The 18,431-nt window shown below is 43.3% G+C and overlaps 2 protein-coding genes across 2 annotated transcripts in view; both read right to left on the minus strand.

Annotated features, from left to right (window-relative positions):
- Positions 1 to 642, minus strand: part of LOC121576381 (leucine-rich repeat-containing protein 17) — a 47,296-nt gene extending 46,654 nt beyond the window's left edge. Inside the window, exon 1 of the mRNA XM_041889470.2 lies at positions 386 to 642. The gene's annotated coding sequence lies outside the window, so the exon portion shown is untranslated. The remainder of the gene's footprint in view (positions 1 to 385) is intronic.
- A 4,380-nt stretch (positions 643 to 5,022) lies between these two features.
- On the minus strand, positions 5,023 to 17,493 carry fam185a (family with sequence similarity 185 member A). The gene is made up of 8 exons (XM_041889471.2): positions 16,843 to 17,493; positions 16,448 to 16,557; positions 9,567 to 9,659; positions 7,699 to 7,837; positions 7,004 to 7,045; positions 6,802 to 6,900; positions 6,454 to 6,588; positions 5,023 to 6,289 (listed from the first exon to the last, which is right to left on the minus strand). Exons 1-8 carry the CDS (start codon positions 17,264 to 17,266, stop codon positions 6,177 to 6,179), a joined length of 1,155 nt encoding a protein of 384 aa, XP_041745405.2. The 5' UTR covers positions 17,267 to 17,493; the 3' UTR covers positions 5,023 to 6,176.
- Positions 17,494 to 18,431: the final 938 nt, after the last annotated feature.

Here is an 18,431-nt window from a genome sequence, read left to right on the forward strand (position 1 = left end):
TCATCTGGTGCAACCTGACCAAAAGTCAAATAATCAGTAATATATTGTCATAACCCCAACACCCACACCTACACAAACTGAAGATAGTGAGAAGACTTGAACTAGTGAAATCAGGCTGATAACAGGCTGCAGGTGTAGAGCAGTGATAAAAGAACACATTGGCTTTATAAATCCTCCAGTATCACTTGTCCAATACAAATCATAGATCTTTAGAGGTGCCTTCAGCACATCCAGTATGAATATGAGGCTAACACACAGCCAGGTGTGGCCCAGTACTGTTCACATATTAATCTTAAACCCCCTTTCTCTGTCTAGGAGCTGTCTGAACCTGCAGTACCTGAGTCTAGCATGCTGCCGTAGGTTCAATGATAAAGGCTTACAGTACCTGGCCACAGGAAACGGCTGCCACAAGCTCATCCACCTCAACCTCTCCGGCTGCACTCAGGTCAGTTTCTGCAGTCCTCTCTGATCCATATGTCAACTCTTCTATCTGCTTTAACTATATCTAGATCAGTTTGTGTGCTCCTCTGTTCTCCAACACGTCTGTGTCCTCTGCTCCCTGGCTGCACTGGAGTCAGTTTGTGTGCTTCTCTCCAAGTCTGTATGTTGTTGTAGGTTCTCTCTCTGGCTCTGAAAGGAAGAGAGAGAGAGCGAGAAGGAGGGGGCTACAGCTTACACACGTGTTTTAGATTACAACACACACACCCACATGCACATGTACTCCAACATAAACATGGACTTTCACCAGGGCCAGCATTTTTCCAGCTGGTTAAGTGGTTGTACTCTGCTGCGAGAGAGAGACAGAAAGGTGTGTGTGGGTGGGTGGGTGTGCGTGTGCGTGGGTGTGGGTGTGCGTGTGCGTGGGTGTGGGTGTGGGTGTGGGTGTGGGTGTGCGTGTGCGTGTGTGTGTGCGTGCGTGTCTTGTCCCTAAAGATCTCAATGGATGGTTTCAGGTACATAGCAGCGGGTTGCACTCTGCTGCAGCAGAAGTCTTCAATGACATGCCTACTCTGTCAGACAGCTGTGTGCTGGTACGTATGGAGCTACCAGACAACTCATTTAGGCTCTGGCCAATAGTTGTTCTCTGTATAGGGAGTAATACCATCTTTTTTAACCACCATTGGCTACCTGTGTCTTTTGTGAGTGAATGACTGAATGGACATCTGCCTGTCACTCAGTCTGGTTTCCTCCAGTAGGAGCTGACCTCTAAGTATCACTCTCTGTCTGCCATCTCCCTATGGGACACGACCCATCTCTCATACTTCGCTTTCAAAGCCATCTCTGAGGTGGCCAACCTCACCAAGTCAGAGTTGATGGTGAGTGTGTGTGAGTGTGAGTGCGTGTGCCATGACTCATGTTCCATATCTGTGTATAAGTGTTCCTTAATTGTCTTGGCAACTATCGTTGTGTTGAGTCTCGTTGCCAGGGTGATGTCTACAGGGGATCTGATTGGGTGACTGAGTGACGCGCTATAGACCTTATTTCATGTGATTGGTCTGTGACATCAAACCATGATGCAGCGTGAAGAGAAACATATTGTGGGCAATGTTGTGGGTCAACCCTGGAACTTTGGCAATCTTAAAATGTTGGGCCTTATACATTGCTGTATCTGGCACAGGTCACTGTTAAGTGATTAGCCAATGATTATAGCTCTTCAGCCAAAGGAGATGGTCAGTTTGTTTCTGAAGATGTGATTAGTCAAGACAGATGGTTCAGGGGCAGTATCAACACACACACATAGTTTGTTATGGTGTGTGTTGTTCTGACAGTATATCTGTGTATTCCTGTAGATAGCAGTCGTATGACAGATGTCAGTTGGAGAGCTCTGTGTCGTAACTCTCCAGACCTCGCTACACTCCATGCTGCTGACTGCCCCAGAATGACTGACGCCAGTCAAGTCTATGGGCGCCCTCAGAAACCTTGTCTACCTCAACATCTCACACTGCAATAGGTGTTTGTGTGTGTATACTGTCTCTCTACTTTAGATGATATCCGGTTGCAGCACTTGACTGCTTGTGTGTATGTATGCGTGCATGCGTGTTGCAGGGTGAGTGATATGGGGCTGCGATACCTGACTGAAGGGCTCTCTGCCTCTAAGCTGAGGTAGCTGAATCTGAGCAACTGAAGCCGCATCAACAACTTATCTATCATGAGGGTGGCTCAAAATAAGGTCATACAAATAAATACACACACACATACAGTACCAGTCAAAAGTTTGGACACCTACTCATTCCAGGGTATTTCTTTATTTGTACTATTTTTTACATTGTAGAATAATAGTAAAGACATCAGAACTATGAAATAACACATATGGAATCATGTGGTAACCAAAAAAGTGTTAAACAAATATTTTATATTTGAGATTCTTCAAAGTAGCCACCCTTTGCCTTGATGACAGCTTTGCATACTCTTGGCATTCTCTCAACCAGCTTCATGAGGTAGTCACCTGGAATGCATTTCAATTAACAGGTGTGTCTTGTTAAAAGTTAATTTGTGGAATTTCTTTCCTTCTTAATGTGTTTGAGCCAATCAGTTGTGTTGTGACAAGGTAGGGGTGGTATACAGAAGATAGTCCTATTTGGTAAAAGACCAAATAAGCAAAGAGAAACTACATTACTTTAAGATGTGAAGGTCAGTCAATACGGAATATTTCAAGAACTTTGAACGTTTCTTATAATAATAATATGTCATTTAGCAGATGCTTTTATCCAAAACGACTTACAGTCATGTGTGCATTCATTTTTACATATGGGTGGTCCCGGGGATCGAACCCACTACCCTGGCATTACAAGCGCCATGCTCTACCAATTGAGCTACAGAGGTTTCAAGAACTTTGAACGTTTCTTCAAGTGCAGTCGCAAAAACCGTCAAGCGCCATGATGATACTGGCTCTCATGAGGACCGCCACAGGAAAGGAAGACCCAGAGTTACCTCTGCTGCAGAGGATAAGTTCATTAGCGTTACCAGCCTCAGAAATTGCAGCCCAAATAAATGCTTCACAGAGTTCAAGTAACAGACACATCTCAACATCAACTGTTCAGAGGAGACTGCGTGAATCAGGCCTTCATGGTCAAATTACTGCAAAGAAACCACTACTAAAGGACACTAATAAGAAGACGAGACTTGCTTGGGCCAAGAAACACAAGCAATGGACATTAGACCAGTGGAAATCTGTCCTTTGGTCTGATGAGTCCAAAAGTGTGATTTTTGTTTCCAACCGCTATGTCTTTGTGAGACGCAGAGTAGTTGAATGGATGATCTCCGCATGTGTGGTTCCCACCGTGAAGCATGGAGGAGGAGGTGTGATGGTGCTTTGCTGGTGACACTGTCTGTGATTTATTTAGAATTCAAGGCACACTTAACCAGCATGGCTACCACAGCATTCTGCATTCTGCCATCCCATCTGGTTTGGGCTTAGTGGGACTATCATTTGTTTTCAACAGGACAATGACCCAACACACCTTCAGGCTGTGTAAGGGTTATTTGACCAAGAAGGAGAGTGATGGAGTGCTGCATCAGATGACCTGGTGTCCATAATCACCCGACCTCAACCCAATTGAGATGGTTTGGGATGAGTTGGACATCAGAGTGAAGGAAAAGCGGTCCTCTGTAGCTCAATTGGTAGAGCATGGCGCTTGTAACGCCAGGGTAGTGGGTTCGATCCCCAGGACCACCCATACGTAAAAATGTATGCACACATGACTGTAAGTCGCTTTGGATAAAAGCGTCTGCTAAATGGCTTATTATATTATTATTAAAAGCAGCCAACAAGTGCTCAGCATATGTGGGAACTCCTTCAAGACAGTTGGAAAAACATTCCAGTATAAAATATATTTTGATTTGTTTAACACTTTTTTGGTTACTACATGATTCCATATGTGTTATTTGTTATTATTATATTATTTCATAGTTTTGATGTCTTCACTATTATTCTACAACGTAGAAAATAGTAAAAATAAATAAAAACCCTGGAATGAGTAGGTGTGTCCAAACTTTTGACTGGTACTGTATATTACACACAAGTACACACACATGTACTGTACACACATTTACTGACTGGCGGGGTGTGTGTGTACTAGGTGCAATGAGCTGAACCACCTGAGTGTGTCTTAAAGCCAATTTATGCTTGCTCTGGGGAGTCATGGAGGGTGTGACGCAATTGCGGAGCCTCTGGAGGCTTGCGGAGGCCAAATCGAGCTTAGCCTTGCCCCTCCCAAACGTTGCAACAATGCGTAGGCTCCATATAGCTCCGCATTGACATGATTGATTGACGGTAGGTGGGGGCGGGAGGTCCTGTATAAACACAAACTCACTTCCTTGACAACTTCCTTCACAACAGCTCTGCGAAGCGCAAAAAGTGTGTTTGCTCCGACTTCTGCGGAGGCCGCATTGCAGTAAATGCTGTATGGCCACTGCAGAAGTCGGGTTGACCATGCAGAACCTTTTGCTGTGATAACTTGTCTGATTCTGGTCTGGAGTGGCTCAGTAGCATTTCCTCTCTCCTGGACATCAGTGGCTGCAACATCATGGACTAGGTAATGCTTCCTTAGCTTGCTGTATACGTGTGTAGTATTACAGTTAGCTATGTCAAACACTCCAACAACCTTACTCGTATTTCCAGGGCCTGAGACTGCAGTCCTGAGCAGTGGGAGCACAGTAACGATGAAGCCCCCTACTGGTTTGGCTATGACAGCCTGGGCCAGCTGCTGCATCCAATCAGATTACCCGACAAGAACTAGGACACCTGGGAGGAAGAGGAGCCAGCACCAGCGCTTGGCAGCAACAACAAAAAGAGGAATTCGATAAAGGCCTGTGGCAAGGACTACAATTACACAACATGAGTACACAGTCCATGCAGACAAACAAACACACGAGGACTACGTTTATACAGTGTACACATACACATTCCAACTACCAATCTAAGGTAAACCAAATCCCTAACATTCACTGCACCTTTAACTCTAGCTCAATGTCAAGCACCTGACTGGAATGACCAAAGATTAATAACCACAAAACAGATTATTTTTAGGCTAGGAAATATTTTTGAATTTATATCAGAACATCAATGCAGTATATACATTTATGTAAAGCTTTTGTATCAAACCATTTCAACTGAGTGGGAGAAAGGATATAGATTTCTTATATGCATTACAACACAGGACAGATTGAATTTCATATATTACATCATACAGCAAATATTTTTTGCATTGAAATAATATTAATCAAAAAGCAAAATTGCCTCAATATTATTTGACTTTTCCCCGTTTTTTTTTTATTCACAATAAATACAACCCCCATGGATAGCTTAGAATAAAGGCAACAACAAACAAACACTGGTCACATTCTTTTACCAAGCATCTAAAAACATTTTGTACATTTTGCAGTTTCAATCCTTCAGTCAGAAAGTCTTAAGAGTGAGGTTCTCCTGGTTTGTCATAACATAAACAAGACAAATCTCTTCCTCAATAGTGTGCAATGAACTCTACTAGATGAAAAGCCAAAATGAGTATACATCCTGAAATTTAAAGAAAGCTAAAACATTTAAATTTCACATACTATAAAACGTTCTATTTTCGCCTACCCAAAATGCATACTATTTAAAAATCAAGCGCGGGTATTTGGAAACAGCCAATGACTGAACTAGCCTGGCTGCCACTATATTTTCTAGAGCCATCTCATGAAAACAGTTGGCCAAAGCAGAAACATATTGACTGAGTTACCTCTACTAACCGTGATCATGTTTTGCAACTGTATTTAGACACGTAATATAGCCTAGTAGCCGTTATCACATCTGTAGCATTGCCTTTAACTTCATCCATTATATTTTATTTTGTTTAAATCTGCTCTCATGGAGTTCTCCGTCTGCATGTGTCAAGACTCCCAGAGGGCAATTCAGTTAATCGTATCACTGATCTCTGTCTCTCAGTTCCACTTTGGCAACTTTCTCTCTTCTTTTCACTCTCCTATGTCAGCTTAGCAGTAACATAGAGAAAGACAACTATGTGGTTGGACTCTGCCCAACAGTCACAGTCAGTGGGATAGTGACTATCAACATAAAGAAAGGACGGTTATGTCTACACTTCTTGTCCCTGAGGACTTAGTACAATAGGTAGACATGAGGTAGGAAGGACATTTTTGGAAGTGTTGGAACGGGGCCTAGGCGTAGGAGTGAAGCCTCAGCTGCCCAGCTTCAGAGACTCAAACCAGCTCTGTGTCTTCAGGCTGATGGAGCCTCTGTCTGCCTGGGCCCTGATCCACTGGTCACCCTGGGGCTGCCCATTCATATGGCCTAGAGAGGGAGAGCAGAATAAATGGAATTAGGTGAGTTTAGTAGTAACAGTAGTAGCTATGTACTGTACAGTTGTGATGACTCACTGGGTGAGTAAACATAGTAGGAGTAAGTGTAACTCATTGGTGAGTTTAGTCCCAGTAGTATTTATAGGGATGACTGACCGGTGACAGTGGTCATGCCATCTTTGGAATCTCTCTCTGCTTGGTGAAGGACTATCTCTTGGCTGATCTCTACTGACGTTCCACACATCTGCACTCCTGCTCTTATAGAGGAGGGGACACGCACAGACACTGCACCTGAGAGGGGGAGGAAGAAGCAGGAGAGAAATAGAAAGCAAGAGGGAGAAAAGAGTGATAGAAAGACAGTGACAGGAGAAGACTAGGTCAGAGGTGTAACATTGGAGAGAGAGAAAGAGATCAGAGACAATTCAGAGGGATGACCAGATATGGCTCATCCTATTGTGCGTTCTATACCCAGTACATCCACCCAGAATGTTATATTATGTTTACCTTGCTGAGAGTGGAGTTGTGCGCTGCCACTGTCTCCTACATATGCATCAATGTTTCCACTGTTTGACAATACCTTCAGGTAGCCATTATTAGAACCATCTGGCAAAAGGTCAAAGTAAAAAAATGTTATGGTTAAAAGAGCCTCAAACTAAATTTGACACAATCTGTTTTCAAATGTTGCACAGAGTATTGGCCCACTTACCTACAATTATATCTCCAGTCTCATTCCGCACTGTGGCATCGCCTGTATGAAAAAGAAACTAAACGTGAGATGCTGATGCACCCAGAGACCTAACAGGCTAATGGTTTCCATGTCCTCTAGGAGAACAGAGAGGCTGTCTATCTCAGAGGAAATCGCCATGAATGATGGCTAACTCATCCTCTTCTCGCCTCACTTTCTCTCTGTTTATTGCTCTTCCTGTTTGTTTTCTTTGCCAGAGGTTCCTCTTCTTCTTTCACTCTACCTAACCTTGATTTATCTAAGCAGTGACTCACTCAGGCCATCCACAACTTAATCATCTTGTTTAGACCAAGTTAGGGAAAACATTTAAGTCTCTAGTCTGAATAATGGTAGTCACTAACCCAAAACAGTCCCGACTAGGAAAAACTCTGCGCTTTAGTTATAGCTGATAAATAGGGCCCAGGGTTTTTGCAGGTCATGTCACGTGTTCAGGAAAACAGGAAAAACTCAGGGCCCTAACTAAAAGTGCTGGCCAGTATATGTGTGAATTCAACTCATATCACAACGACACAACGTATTCCGCAAACCACTGTCAATACCACTGACTCATAAAAGACAAGGCTCTGGGGTGACAATGTTTCAAGTCTCATAAAGGCTGTGTTACTATGCAATGCTAAATGTACCATCCACTATATGTGCAGCCCTCCCCTCCTCACCGTGTACGTGTCCCAGCTGTATCCTCCCTGAAGAGGATGATATGGAGGTGGACTCAGCGTAGATGGCTTTCACCTTCAGAGGGCCATGTTCTGTTGACACGTTCATAGTAGTACCCTGGATCTTCTTCACATCCACCGCCTACAGACAGACAGAGCACAGAAAGAGCTTATATCTAGTATTAACTGTAATACACATACCATTCGACACATACAGTTGAAGCCGGAAGTTTACATACACCTTAGCCAAATACATTTAAACTCAGTTTTTCACAATTCCTGACATTTAATCCTAGTAAAAAATCCCTGTCTTAGGTCAGATAGGATCACCACTTTATTTTAAGAATGTGAAATGTCAGAATAATAGTAGAGAGAATGATTTATTTCAGCTATTATTTATTTCATCACATTCCCAGTGGGTCAGAAGTTTACATACACTCCATTAATATTTGGTAGCATTGTCTTTAAATTGTTTAACTTGGGTCAAACGTTTTGGGTAGCCTTCCACAAGCTTCCCACAATAAGTTGGGTAAATTTTGGCCCATTCCTCTGACAGAGATGGTGTAACTGAGTCAGGTTTGTAGGCCTCCTTGCTCACACACGCCTTTTCAGTTCTGCCCACAAATCTTCTATAGGATTGAGGTCAGGGCTTTATGATGGCTACTCCAATACCTTGACTTTGTTGTCCTTAAGCCATTTTGCCACAACTTTAGAAGTATGCTTGGGGTCATTGTCCATTTGGAAGACCCATTTGCGACCAAGCTTTACCTTCCTGACTGATGTCTTGAGATGTTGCTTCAATATATCCACATAATTTTCCTTCCTTATGATGCCATCTATTTTGTGAAGTGCACCAGTCCCTCCTGCAGCAAAGCACCCCCACAGCATGATGCTGCCACCCCCGTGCTTCACGGTTGGGATGGTGTTCTTCGGCTTGCAAGCCATCCCCTTTTTCCTCCAAACATTACGATGGTCATTATGGCCAAACAGTTCTATTTTTGTTTCATCAGACCAGAGGACATTTCTCCAAAAAGTACGATCTTTGTCCCCATGTGCAGTTGCAAACCGTAGTCTGGCTTTTTTATGACGGTTTTGGAGCAATGCCATATAGATATAGATACTTTTGTACCGGTTTCCTCCAGCATCTTCACAAGGTCCTTTGCTGTTGTTCTGGGATTGATTTGCACTTTTCGCACCAAAGTACGTTCATCTCTAGGAGACAGAATGCGTCTCCTTCCTGAGCAGTATGACGGCTGCGTGGTTCCATGGTGCTTATACTTGCGTACTATTGTTCGTACAGATGAACGTGGTACCTTCAGGCGTTTGGAAATTGCTCCCAAGGATGAACCAGACTTGTGGAGGTCTACAATTATTTTTCTGAGGTCTTGGCTGATTTATTTTGATTTTCCCATGATGTCAAGCAAAGAGGCACTGAGTTTGAAGGTAGGCCTTGAAATACATCCACAGGTACACATCCAATTGTCTCAAATGATTAGCCTATCAGAAGCTTCTAAAGCCATTACATAATTTTCTGGAATTTTCCAAGCTGTTTAAAAGGCACAGTCAACTTAGTGTATGTAAACTTCTGACCCACTGGAATTGTGATACAGTGAATTATAAGTGAAATAATCTGTCTGTAAGCAATTGTTGGGAAAATTACTTGTGTCATGCACAAAGTAGATGTCCTAACCGACTTGCCAAAACTATAGTTTGTCAACAAGAAATTTGTGGAGTGGTTGAAAAACGAGTTTTAATGACTCCAACCTAAGTGTATGTAAACTTCCGACTTCAACTGTATATACTTATATAAAATAAACACATCATTGGGTAGGGTAGGTCTCATAGTCAGAGTATAACAGCAGCTACTGTACACTGTGTCCAGAGGTGCTGATGTCCACGTTGCCATGGATGGTTCCCACCCCAGTGACGTTGCCTCCCTGGGACTGGACCTGCACGTGGTGACCCTGTAGAATAGAATAGGAGATTTTTTACGATGGAAATATTTGTTTAGCTCTCCTTCCATTGCCCCCAAAACCCACACAAGAAGAAAGAGGCATGCCCAAGCAATACCTAATCCCCCCTAGCCTTCTAGGCATAGCCACGGGAAGTAGGGGTGCCGAGGGTGCAGCACCCCCTGATAAATCTAAATTAACCTTTTCACGTGTGAGTTCCAAAGATCTCTAACGGTCGCCCCAACGTGAGTTGTTTTATACACGTGATGTCAGAATGCGTCACTGTTCCAAAATGTGATTGTTACGTAACAGGACAGTTAGCCTATAGTTAATTAGCAGGCAGCGCGGGTTGTTTCAACTTGTCAATTTCTAATTATTTTCTAACAACAGTTTGAATTGAGGTGTGTTCCGCCTCCTCATTAATTCACATAGAAGTAGCCCATTTCACTGTTGTGGACAATTTATGTTTGAGGCTTTACTGAGCCGGACAAACTTCTCGAGGAGACCCCAAGCACTTCCCCAGTGTTTCCGCAGATCAAGTATGCAGACATTTGTGCAGTTGTGCACAAATTTCTTCCCCGTGGCACATTTTCTGGCTGGCGCTCACATTACCTTCATTGTTGTTTTCCTTACAAATAATAACTTTGAACATGTGTGCATTCCTATCAAAGTAAGTGCCTTATTTTCTGTATATTGTGTTGTCGTTTCTACTGTAGCATACCGTATGTATGTATGATAATGTATTTACTGTTTTATTCACGTTTTCAAGTACTGGTGACAAATAATGCATTCCGATTATTGCATAGATTGTAATGGACACCTATGATGTGTGTAAAATACTTTTTTGAAGGTTGTACTGATTATGATGAGCTAATGCTAAGCTATGTGTGGCGCCATGATTGTTGATATTATACAATGCATTCTGGGTGTCACGTAAACGTCTGTCAGACCAAAGATGTTATAATGAGGGGAAGGAATGGTTCACTCATCTTTTGAGTAAACTTCCAGAAGTGAATGATCGTAGACGACACACCCCCTTCAACATGCATACTGCAAACAGACCAAACTCATCTTGTCTCCTCTTATCATCTTTGGTTGACGCGAAAAAACTAACATGGTGGTGCGCACAAACTACCCATCGTCGGATTACTTTCGATTTTTAGAAAGTGTTTTACTCAATTATTTCGATCAATGGTGAGCTCACCCGTGATGTGATGAATTGTAAATAGTAATTCATATTGTGGTTTCTGTCAGCCGAGAGTTAGCCAAATATGAACGCTTGTGCTGCATCAATCTTTCCTCAGTTAGCGCAAGGACTAAGTTAGCCTACATTTTCCAGTTTGGATGATTATGTTATGCTGTCGCTACTTCTATGAATGTCTGAACATTGCATCCAAAAATAAACTGGTCACATTCAGGACATAACTTTGTAAGGACTGTGTTTGCGCAAAATGTTTCTGTGAAAAAACAGTGTGGCCAACGATGACTGTTGCGTCAATCGAAACTGGACGTTCTAAATAAGCGTTCTAATCACACCGGTTTGAGCGTACGCTGCAGGAACCACTATAGAATGATCACACCCGTTTGTTGGTACGTGTCAAAGGTTTAAACAAAACAATATTTAAGAAACAATCATGCAGTACAGTCAGCAGCAAGCAGTTACACTGGCGGGCCTTAGTGGCAATAAATTAATTAAACCAAAAGCTTACCTTGACTTGGAAGAGTTCCAGTGTTGGATAGCCATAGCTAGCTAGCTACCATAGCATCCCTCTCTGTTTGAGTAAGCTAAACTAGCTAGCTGGATTTGCTAAGTACACTACCAGTGTTTGGACACACCTACTCATTCAAGGGTTTTTCTTTATTTTTACATTGTATAATAATAGTGAAGACATAAACTATGAAATAACACATATGGAATCATGTAGTAACCAAAAAACTGTTAAACAAATCAAAATATATTTTATATTTGAGATTCTTCAAATTGCCACCCTTTGCCTCGATAACAGCTTTGCACACTCTTGGCATTCTCTCAACCAGCTTCATGAGGTAGTCACCTGGAATGCATTTCGGGATTCTTCAGATAGCATTGGAGTACACCGCATCAGTCACTGGCTTCATCAATAAGTGCATCGATGATGTCGTCCCCACAGTGACCGTACGTACATACCCCAACCAGAAGCCATGGATTACAGGAAACATCCGCATTGAGCTAAAGGGTAGAGCTTCCGCTTTCAAGGAGCGGGACTCTAACCCGGACGCTTATAAGAAATCCCACTATGCCCTCCGACGAACCATCAAACAGGCAAAGAGTCAATACAGGACTAAGATTGAATCGTACTACACCGGCTCTGACGCTCGTCGGATGTGGCAGGGCTTGAAAACTATTACAGACTACAAAGGGAAGCACAGCTGCGAGCTTCCCAGTGACACAAGCCTACCAGACGAGCTTAACCACTTCTATGCTCGCTTCGAGGCAAGCAACACTGAAGCATGCATGAGAGCACCAGCTGTTCCAGATGACTATGTGATCACGCTCTCCGTAGCCGATGTGAGTAAGACTTTTAAGCAGGTCAACATTCACAAGGCCGCAGGGCCAGACGGATTACCAGGACGTGTACTCCGAGCATGTGCTGACCAACTGGCAAGTGTCTTCACTGACATTTTCAACATGTCCCTGACTGAGTCTGTAATACCAACATGTTTCAAGCAGACCACCATAGTCCCCGTGCCCAAGGACACTAAGATAACCTGCCTAAATGACTACCGACCCGTAGCACTGACGTCTGTAGCCATGAAGTGCTTTGAAAGGCTGGTCATGGCTCACATCAACACCATTATCCCAGAAACCCTAGACCCACTCCAATTTGCATACCGCTCCAACAGATCCACAGATGATGCAATCTCTATTGCACTCCACACTGCCCTTTCCCACCTGGACAAGAGGAACACCTACGTGAGAATGCTATTCATTGACTACAGCTCAGCAGTCAACACCATAGTGCCCTCAAACCTCATCACTAAGCTAAGGATCCTGGGACTAAACACCTCCCTCTGCAACTGGATCCTGGACTTCCTGATGGGCTGCCCCCAGGTGGTAAGGGTAGGTAACAACACATCTGCCACACTGATCCTCAACACGGGGGCCCCTCAGGGGTGCGTGCTCAGTCCCCTCCTGTACTCCCTGTTCACCAATGACTGCATGGCCAGGCACGACTCCAACACCATCATTAAGTTTGCCGACGACACAACAGTGGTAGGCCTGATCACCGACAACGATGAGACAGCCTATAGGGAGGAGGTCAGAGACCTGGCCGTGTGGTGCCAGGATAACAACCTCTCCCTCAACGTGACCAAGACAAAGGAGATGATTGTGGACTACAGGAAAAAAAAGAGGACTGAGCACGCCCCCATTCTCATCGACAGGGCTGTAGTGGAACAGGTTGAGAGCTTCAAGTTCCTTGGTGTCCACATCACCAACGAACTATCATGGTCCAAACACACCAAGACAGTCGTGAAGAGGGCACGACAAAGCCTATTCCCCCTCAGGAGACTGAAAAGACTTGGCATGGGTCCTCAGATCCTCAAAAAATTCTACAGCTGCACCATCGAGAGCATCCTGACTGGTGGCATCACCGCCTGGTATGGCAACTGCTTGGCCTCCGACCGCAAGGCACTACAGAGGGTAGTGCGTACGGCCCAGTACATCACTGGGGCCAAGCTTCCTGCCATCCAGGACCTATATACCAGGCGGTGTCAGAGGAAGGCCCTCAAAATTGTCAAAGACTCCAGCCACCCTAGTCATAGACTGTTCTCTCTGTTACCACACGGCAAGCGGTACCGGAGTGCCAAGTCTAGGTCCAAAAGACTTCTCAACAGCTTCTACCCCCAAGCCACAAGACTCCTGAACACCTAATCATGGCTACCCGGACTATTTGCACTGCCCCCCCACCCCATCTTTTTACGCTGCTGCTACTCTGTTAATGATTTATGCATAGTCACTTTAACTCTACCCACATGTACATATTACTTCAACTACCTCAACTAGCCGGTGCCCCCGCACATTGACTCTGCACCGGTACCCCCCTGTATATATAGCCTCCCTACTGTTATTTTATTTTACTTCTGCTCTTTTTTCTCAACACTTTTTTGTTGTTGTTTTATTTTACTTTTTTATTTAAAATAAATGCACTGTTGGTTAAGGGCTGTAAGTAAGCATTTCACTGTAATGTCTGCACCTGTTGTATTCGGCGCATGTGGCCAATAAAATTTGATTTGATTTGATTTAAATTAACAGGTGTGCCTTGTTAAGTTAATTTGTGGAATTTCTTTCCTTCTTAATGCGTTTGAGCCAATTAGTTGTGTTGTGACAAGGTAGGGGTGGTATACAGAAGCTAGCCCTATTTGGTAAAAAATCAAGTCCATATTATGGCAAGAACAGCTCAAATAAGCAAAGAGAAACGACAGTCCATCATTACTTTAAGACATGAAGGTCAGTCAATACGGAAAAATGTCAAGAACTTTGAAAGTTTCTTCAAGTGCAGTCGCAAAAACCATCAAGCGCTATGATAAAACTGGCTCTCATGAGGACCGCCACAGGAATGGAAGACCCAGCGTTACCTCTGCTGCAGAGGATACGTTCATTAGAACTACCAGCCTCAGAAATTGCAGCCCAAATAAATGCTTCACAGTTTTCAAGTAACAGACATCTCAACATCAACTGTTCAGAGGGGACTGTGTGAAACAGGCCTTCATGGTCGAATTGCTGCAAAGAAACCACTACTAAAGGACACCAATATGAAGAAGAGACCTGCTTGGACCAAGAAACCCGAGCAATGGACATTAGACCCGGGAAATGTGTCCTTTGGTCTGGAGTCCAAATTTGAGATTTTTGGTTCCAACCGCTGTGTCTTTGTGAGATGAGGTGTGGGTGAACGGATGATCTCCACATGTGTAGTTCCCACTGTAAAGCATGGAGGAGGAGGTGTTATGGTGTGGGGGTGCTTTGCTGGTGACACTGTCTGTGATTTATTTAGAATTCAAGGCACATTTAACCAGCATGGCTACCACAGCATTCTGCAGCGATACGCCATCCCCATCTGGTTTGGGCTTAGTGGGACTATCATTTGTTTTTCAACAGGAAATGACCCAACACACCTCCAGGCTGTGTAAGGTCTATTTGACCAAGAAGGAGAGTGATGGAGTGCTGCATCAGATGACCTGGCCTCCACAATCCCCCGTCCTCAACCGAATTGAGATGGCTTGGGATGAGTTGCACAGCAGAGTGAAGGAAAAGCAGCCAACATGTGCCAACATGTGGGAACTCCTTCAATACGATTGGAAAAGCATTCCAGGTTAAGCTGTTTGAGAGAATGCCAAGAGTGTGCAAGGCTGTCATCAAGGCAAAGGGTGGCTATTTGAAGAATCTCAAATATAAAATATATTTTGATTTGTTTAACACTCTTTTGGTTACTACATGATTCCATTTGTGTTATTTCATAGTTTGTGTCTTCACTATTATTATACAATGTAAAAAATAGTAAATATAAAGAAAAACCCTTGAATGAGTAGGTAGGTGTGTCCAAACCTTTGACTGGTACTTTAAGTGAAAGTTGAAAAAATAATACTATAAAATATAGCTAGCTCTCTATTGCTTCTCCTTCATTTTTGAATTAATGAATTTGTTTAAAACTGTTCAACTATTGTCTCTCTTTCTTTGAGTCAACTACTCACCACATTTTATGCACAGCAGTGCTAGCTGTAGCTTATGCTTTCAGTACTAGATTAATTATCTGATCCTTTGATTGGGTGGACAACATGTCAGTTCATGCTGCAAGAGCTCTGATAGGTTGGAGGACGTCCTCTGGAAGTTGTCATTATTACTGTGTAAGTCTATGGAAGGGGGTGAGAACTATGAGCCTCCTAGGTTTTGTATTGAAGTCAATGTACCCAGATGTGGACGGAAACTAGCTGTCCTCCGGCTACAACATTGTGCTACCCTACAGAGTGCTGTTGAGGCTACTGTAGACCTTCATTGCAAAACAGTGTGTTTTAATCAATTATTTGGTGACGTGAATATATTTAGTATAGTTTTATCTAAAAAGGATAACTTTTTAAATGTTTATCTTTTATGAAATTCAGAGGAGGATGGTCCTCCCCTTCCTCCTCTGAGGAGGCTCCACTGCTTTACTTGCATGAAAGAAGGTGGATGGAAATGTGGTTAATGTAATGTTTGGATTCAGTCTCGTGTCAGGTGAACTGGTGTCCTCACCTTTTGGTCTAATAATTATCTCATAATCTCCAAACTGTTCCCTTTCAATTGCTACCATGTTTATCCATATGCTTTTCATATTTCTTCTGTAAAAAAATATAGATATGTAGCCCTATCCATATAGGCCAATTCTAACGAGTGTAAAGGGTTAAAGCAGGGGTCTCCAACCCTGTTCCTGAAGAGGTAACCTCCTGGAGGTTTTCGCTCCAACCCCAGTTTTAACTCACCCGATTCAGCATATCAACCAGCTAATTATTAGAATCAGGAGTGCTAGATTAGGGTTGGAGTGAAAACCATAGCTCTCCAGTAAAAGGGCTAGAGAGCCCCAGGTTAAAGGATAGGTTGAGTTGTCTCCTCAAACTTGCATTCACTTGCTTTGGCAATGTAAACATATGTTTCCCATGCCAATAAAGCCCTTTGAATAAGAATTGAAGGGGCTGCTGGGCCAATATAACAGATGTGGCTGTAGTTTTAGTCAAACTTTAACCATATTTCTCTTGTCTGTACAGACTTTAATCCTGTTCATATTTACCTTGACTGAGTGCAGCACGCAGTTCCCCCTCTCTGTCTGCACCCTACAGGTATCACACTCCATCTTCTGGACATGCACGTTGCCCTCTCCTTGAGTGGTGATGTAAAGGTCTAACACACACACACACACACACACACACACACACACACACACAGAGAGAGAGAGAGAAAGTAGGACATGTGATATCACTAACCATTTTGCTGTCATATCTAACTAATCACTGGTTTTATAAGAGGGAGGGGAAGTGCTTGGCTAGGGGTCATGAGCATCAGCTGACAGTTTGATCCTAGTACAGTTAGTACACCTAGAGCTATTCTCTTAATGGCCTTCTTTAATTCATGATGCAGACAGTGGCTCTAAACTCATGATTGAACTTCACAAACCAAAACACTCACCACTTTTAATGGGAGCGGTCAGCTCCACTGACACGTTGCTGTTGTTGACCTCGGACAAGATGTAAAGTTCCTTGTTTTGGTCATCGTACTGCACCTGGAAGTTGTCTAGTTGGACGGCTTGATCTGCGCTGGTGCCATGAATGGTGATGAAGGCCCGGTTCGCCTCGGGGAAAGCGTGCGGGTCCAGAGGTCGTATGGAGATGTTACATTGGAGTTGAACCCGTACTTTGCTGAAGGGGTTAACAACAAGAGTCCACTGTTTCAAGGGCTTGCTCACCTCTTTCTTGGTTGAAGCGCAGGGAGAGGTCGAGAACGCCTTCAGAATCAGCAAGGAAGAGTCTTGGAGGTTCTTTGGACACGATGCCAGAGACCTCCAACGTAAAAGTCCGAGACTTATACATTGGTTCGCGGAACAACAAAACATCACGGTCACAGATCATAAACAGTCCTGAAAAACATGAGCTTAAACATTTGCACTAGGGGTGCTTTAATGCGGAGTGGAACTGATAAACCGTGTGTTGCGTTACGTTCCACGTCCTGCGGGAAGACGAGACTTTTGGCCAAAGGATGATGAAACAGGTTCGAAAATGTAAATGTAAATGAACTCCTTAGGTAATCAAAGACAGGTTTAGAAACACTGTGTTCTAGCCCTGTCCAATCATAAACCAGCGTCTCGTCACCACGACCGTCTAAGTACTTCCGGGTGAGGGAATTTCGGAAACGTTCTAAATAAAAGTCCCCCACGTAATAGTAGAAAACTGTAATTAACCTGTATTTATTCATAATATATGACAGATACTTGTCTAAACATTAACAATGATTCATATTTGTTCATATTTAAGTGACATTTTAATTTCCCCCCCAAAGTTAAATAAATGCCCCTAATGCAATACACTTTAGGTCTATACATTACATATTGGCTTAAAGAGAAAAAAAAAGTATTCTATGTGCCAATGTAAAAGTGGGGTTGGGAATACTATGTAGGGTCTGTAGCGCAGGTGGTTGGTGGCACCATAATTGGGGAGGACGGACTCGTGGTAATGGCTGGAGCGGAGTCTGTGGAATGGTATCAAACACATGGTTTCTATGTGTTTGATGCCATTCCATTTGCTCCTGTCCAGACATTATTATGAGCCGTCCTCCCCTCAGCAGCCTCCACTGGTGTAGAATCTATATATGATGTTATTTCATGGGGGACTCTGGTCTAAATACCCAGCAACACTTTCTACTCCACCAGCTCCATAGCCCCCAATGCAATAATGCCTATAAATTACACTGTAGGTCTATAAAATGTTTTTTTGTTTTTTAGCTTACCCTGTTTGCTTCCAGTGTGAAATAAAATGCCATTCCATACTAGACTTTCATGAACTCATGCCTTGCCCTAATGGAGGTGCCAAATATTGATTATTAGCATGTGATTAGTTACTTCAAAGACACTACTGACATACTAACCTAGATAATGATGAGCCAGTTGCGCCATCTACACATTTTAGTCATTTAGCAGATGCTCTTATCCAGAACCACTTACAGTAGTAGTGAGAGCATACATTTTCGTACTGGTCCCCATGGGAATCAAGCCCACAACCCTG

Source organism: Coregonus clupeaformis, chromosome 11, assembly GCF_020615455.1.
Source record: "Coregonus clupeaformis isolate EN_2021a chromosome 11, ASM2061545v1, whole genome shotgun sequence".
NCBI lineage: Eukaryota > Metazoa > Chordata > Actinopteri > Salmoniformes > Salmonidae > Coregonus > Coregonus clupeaformis.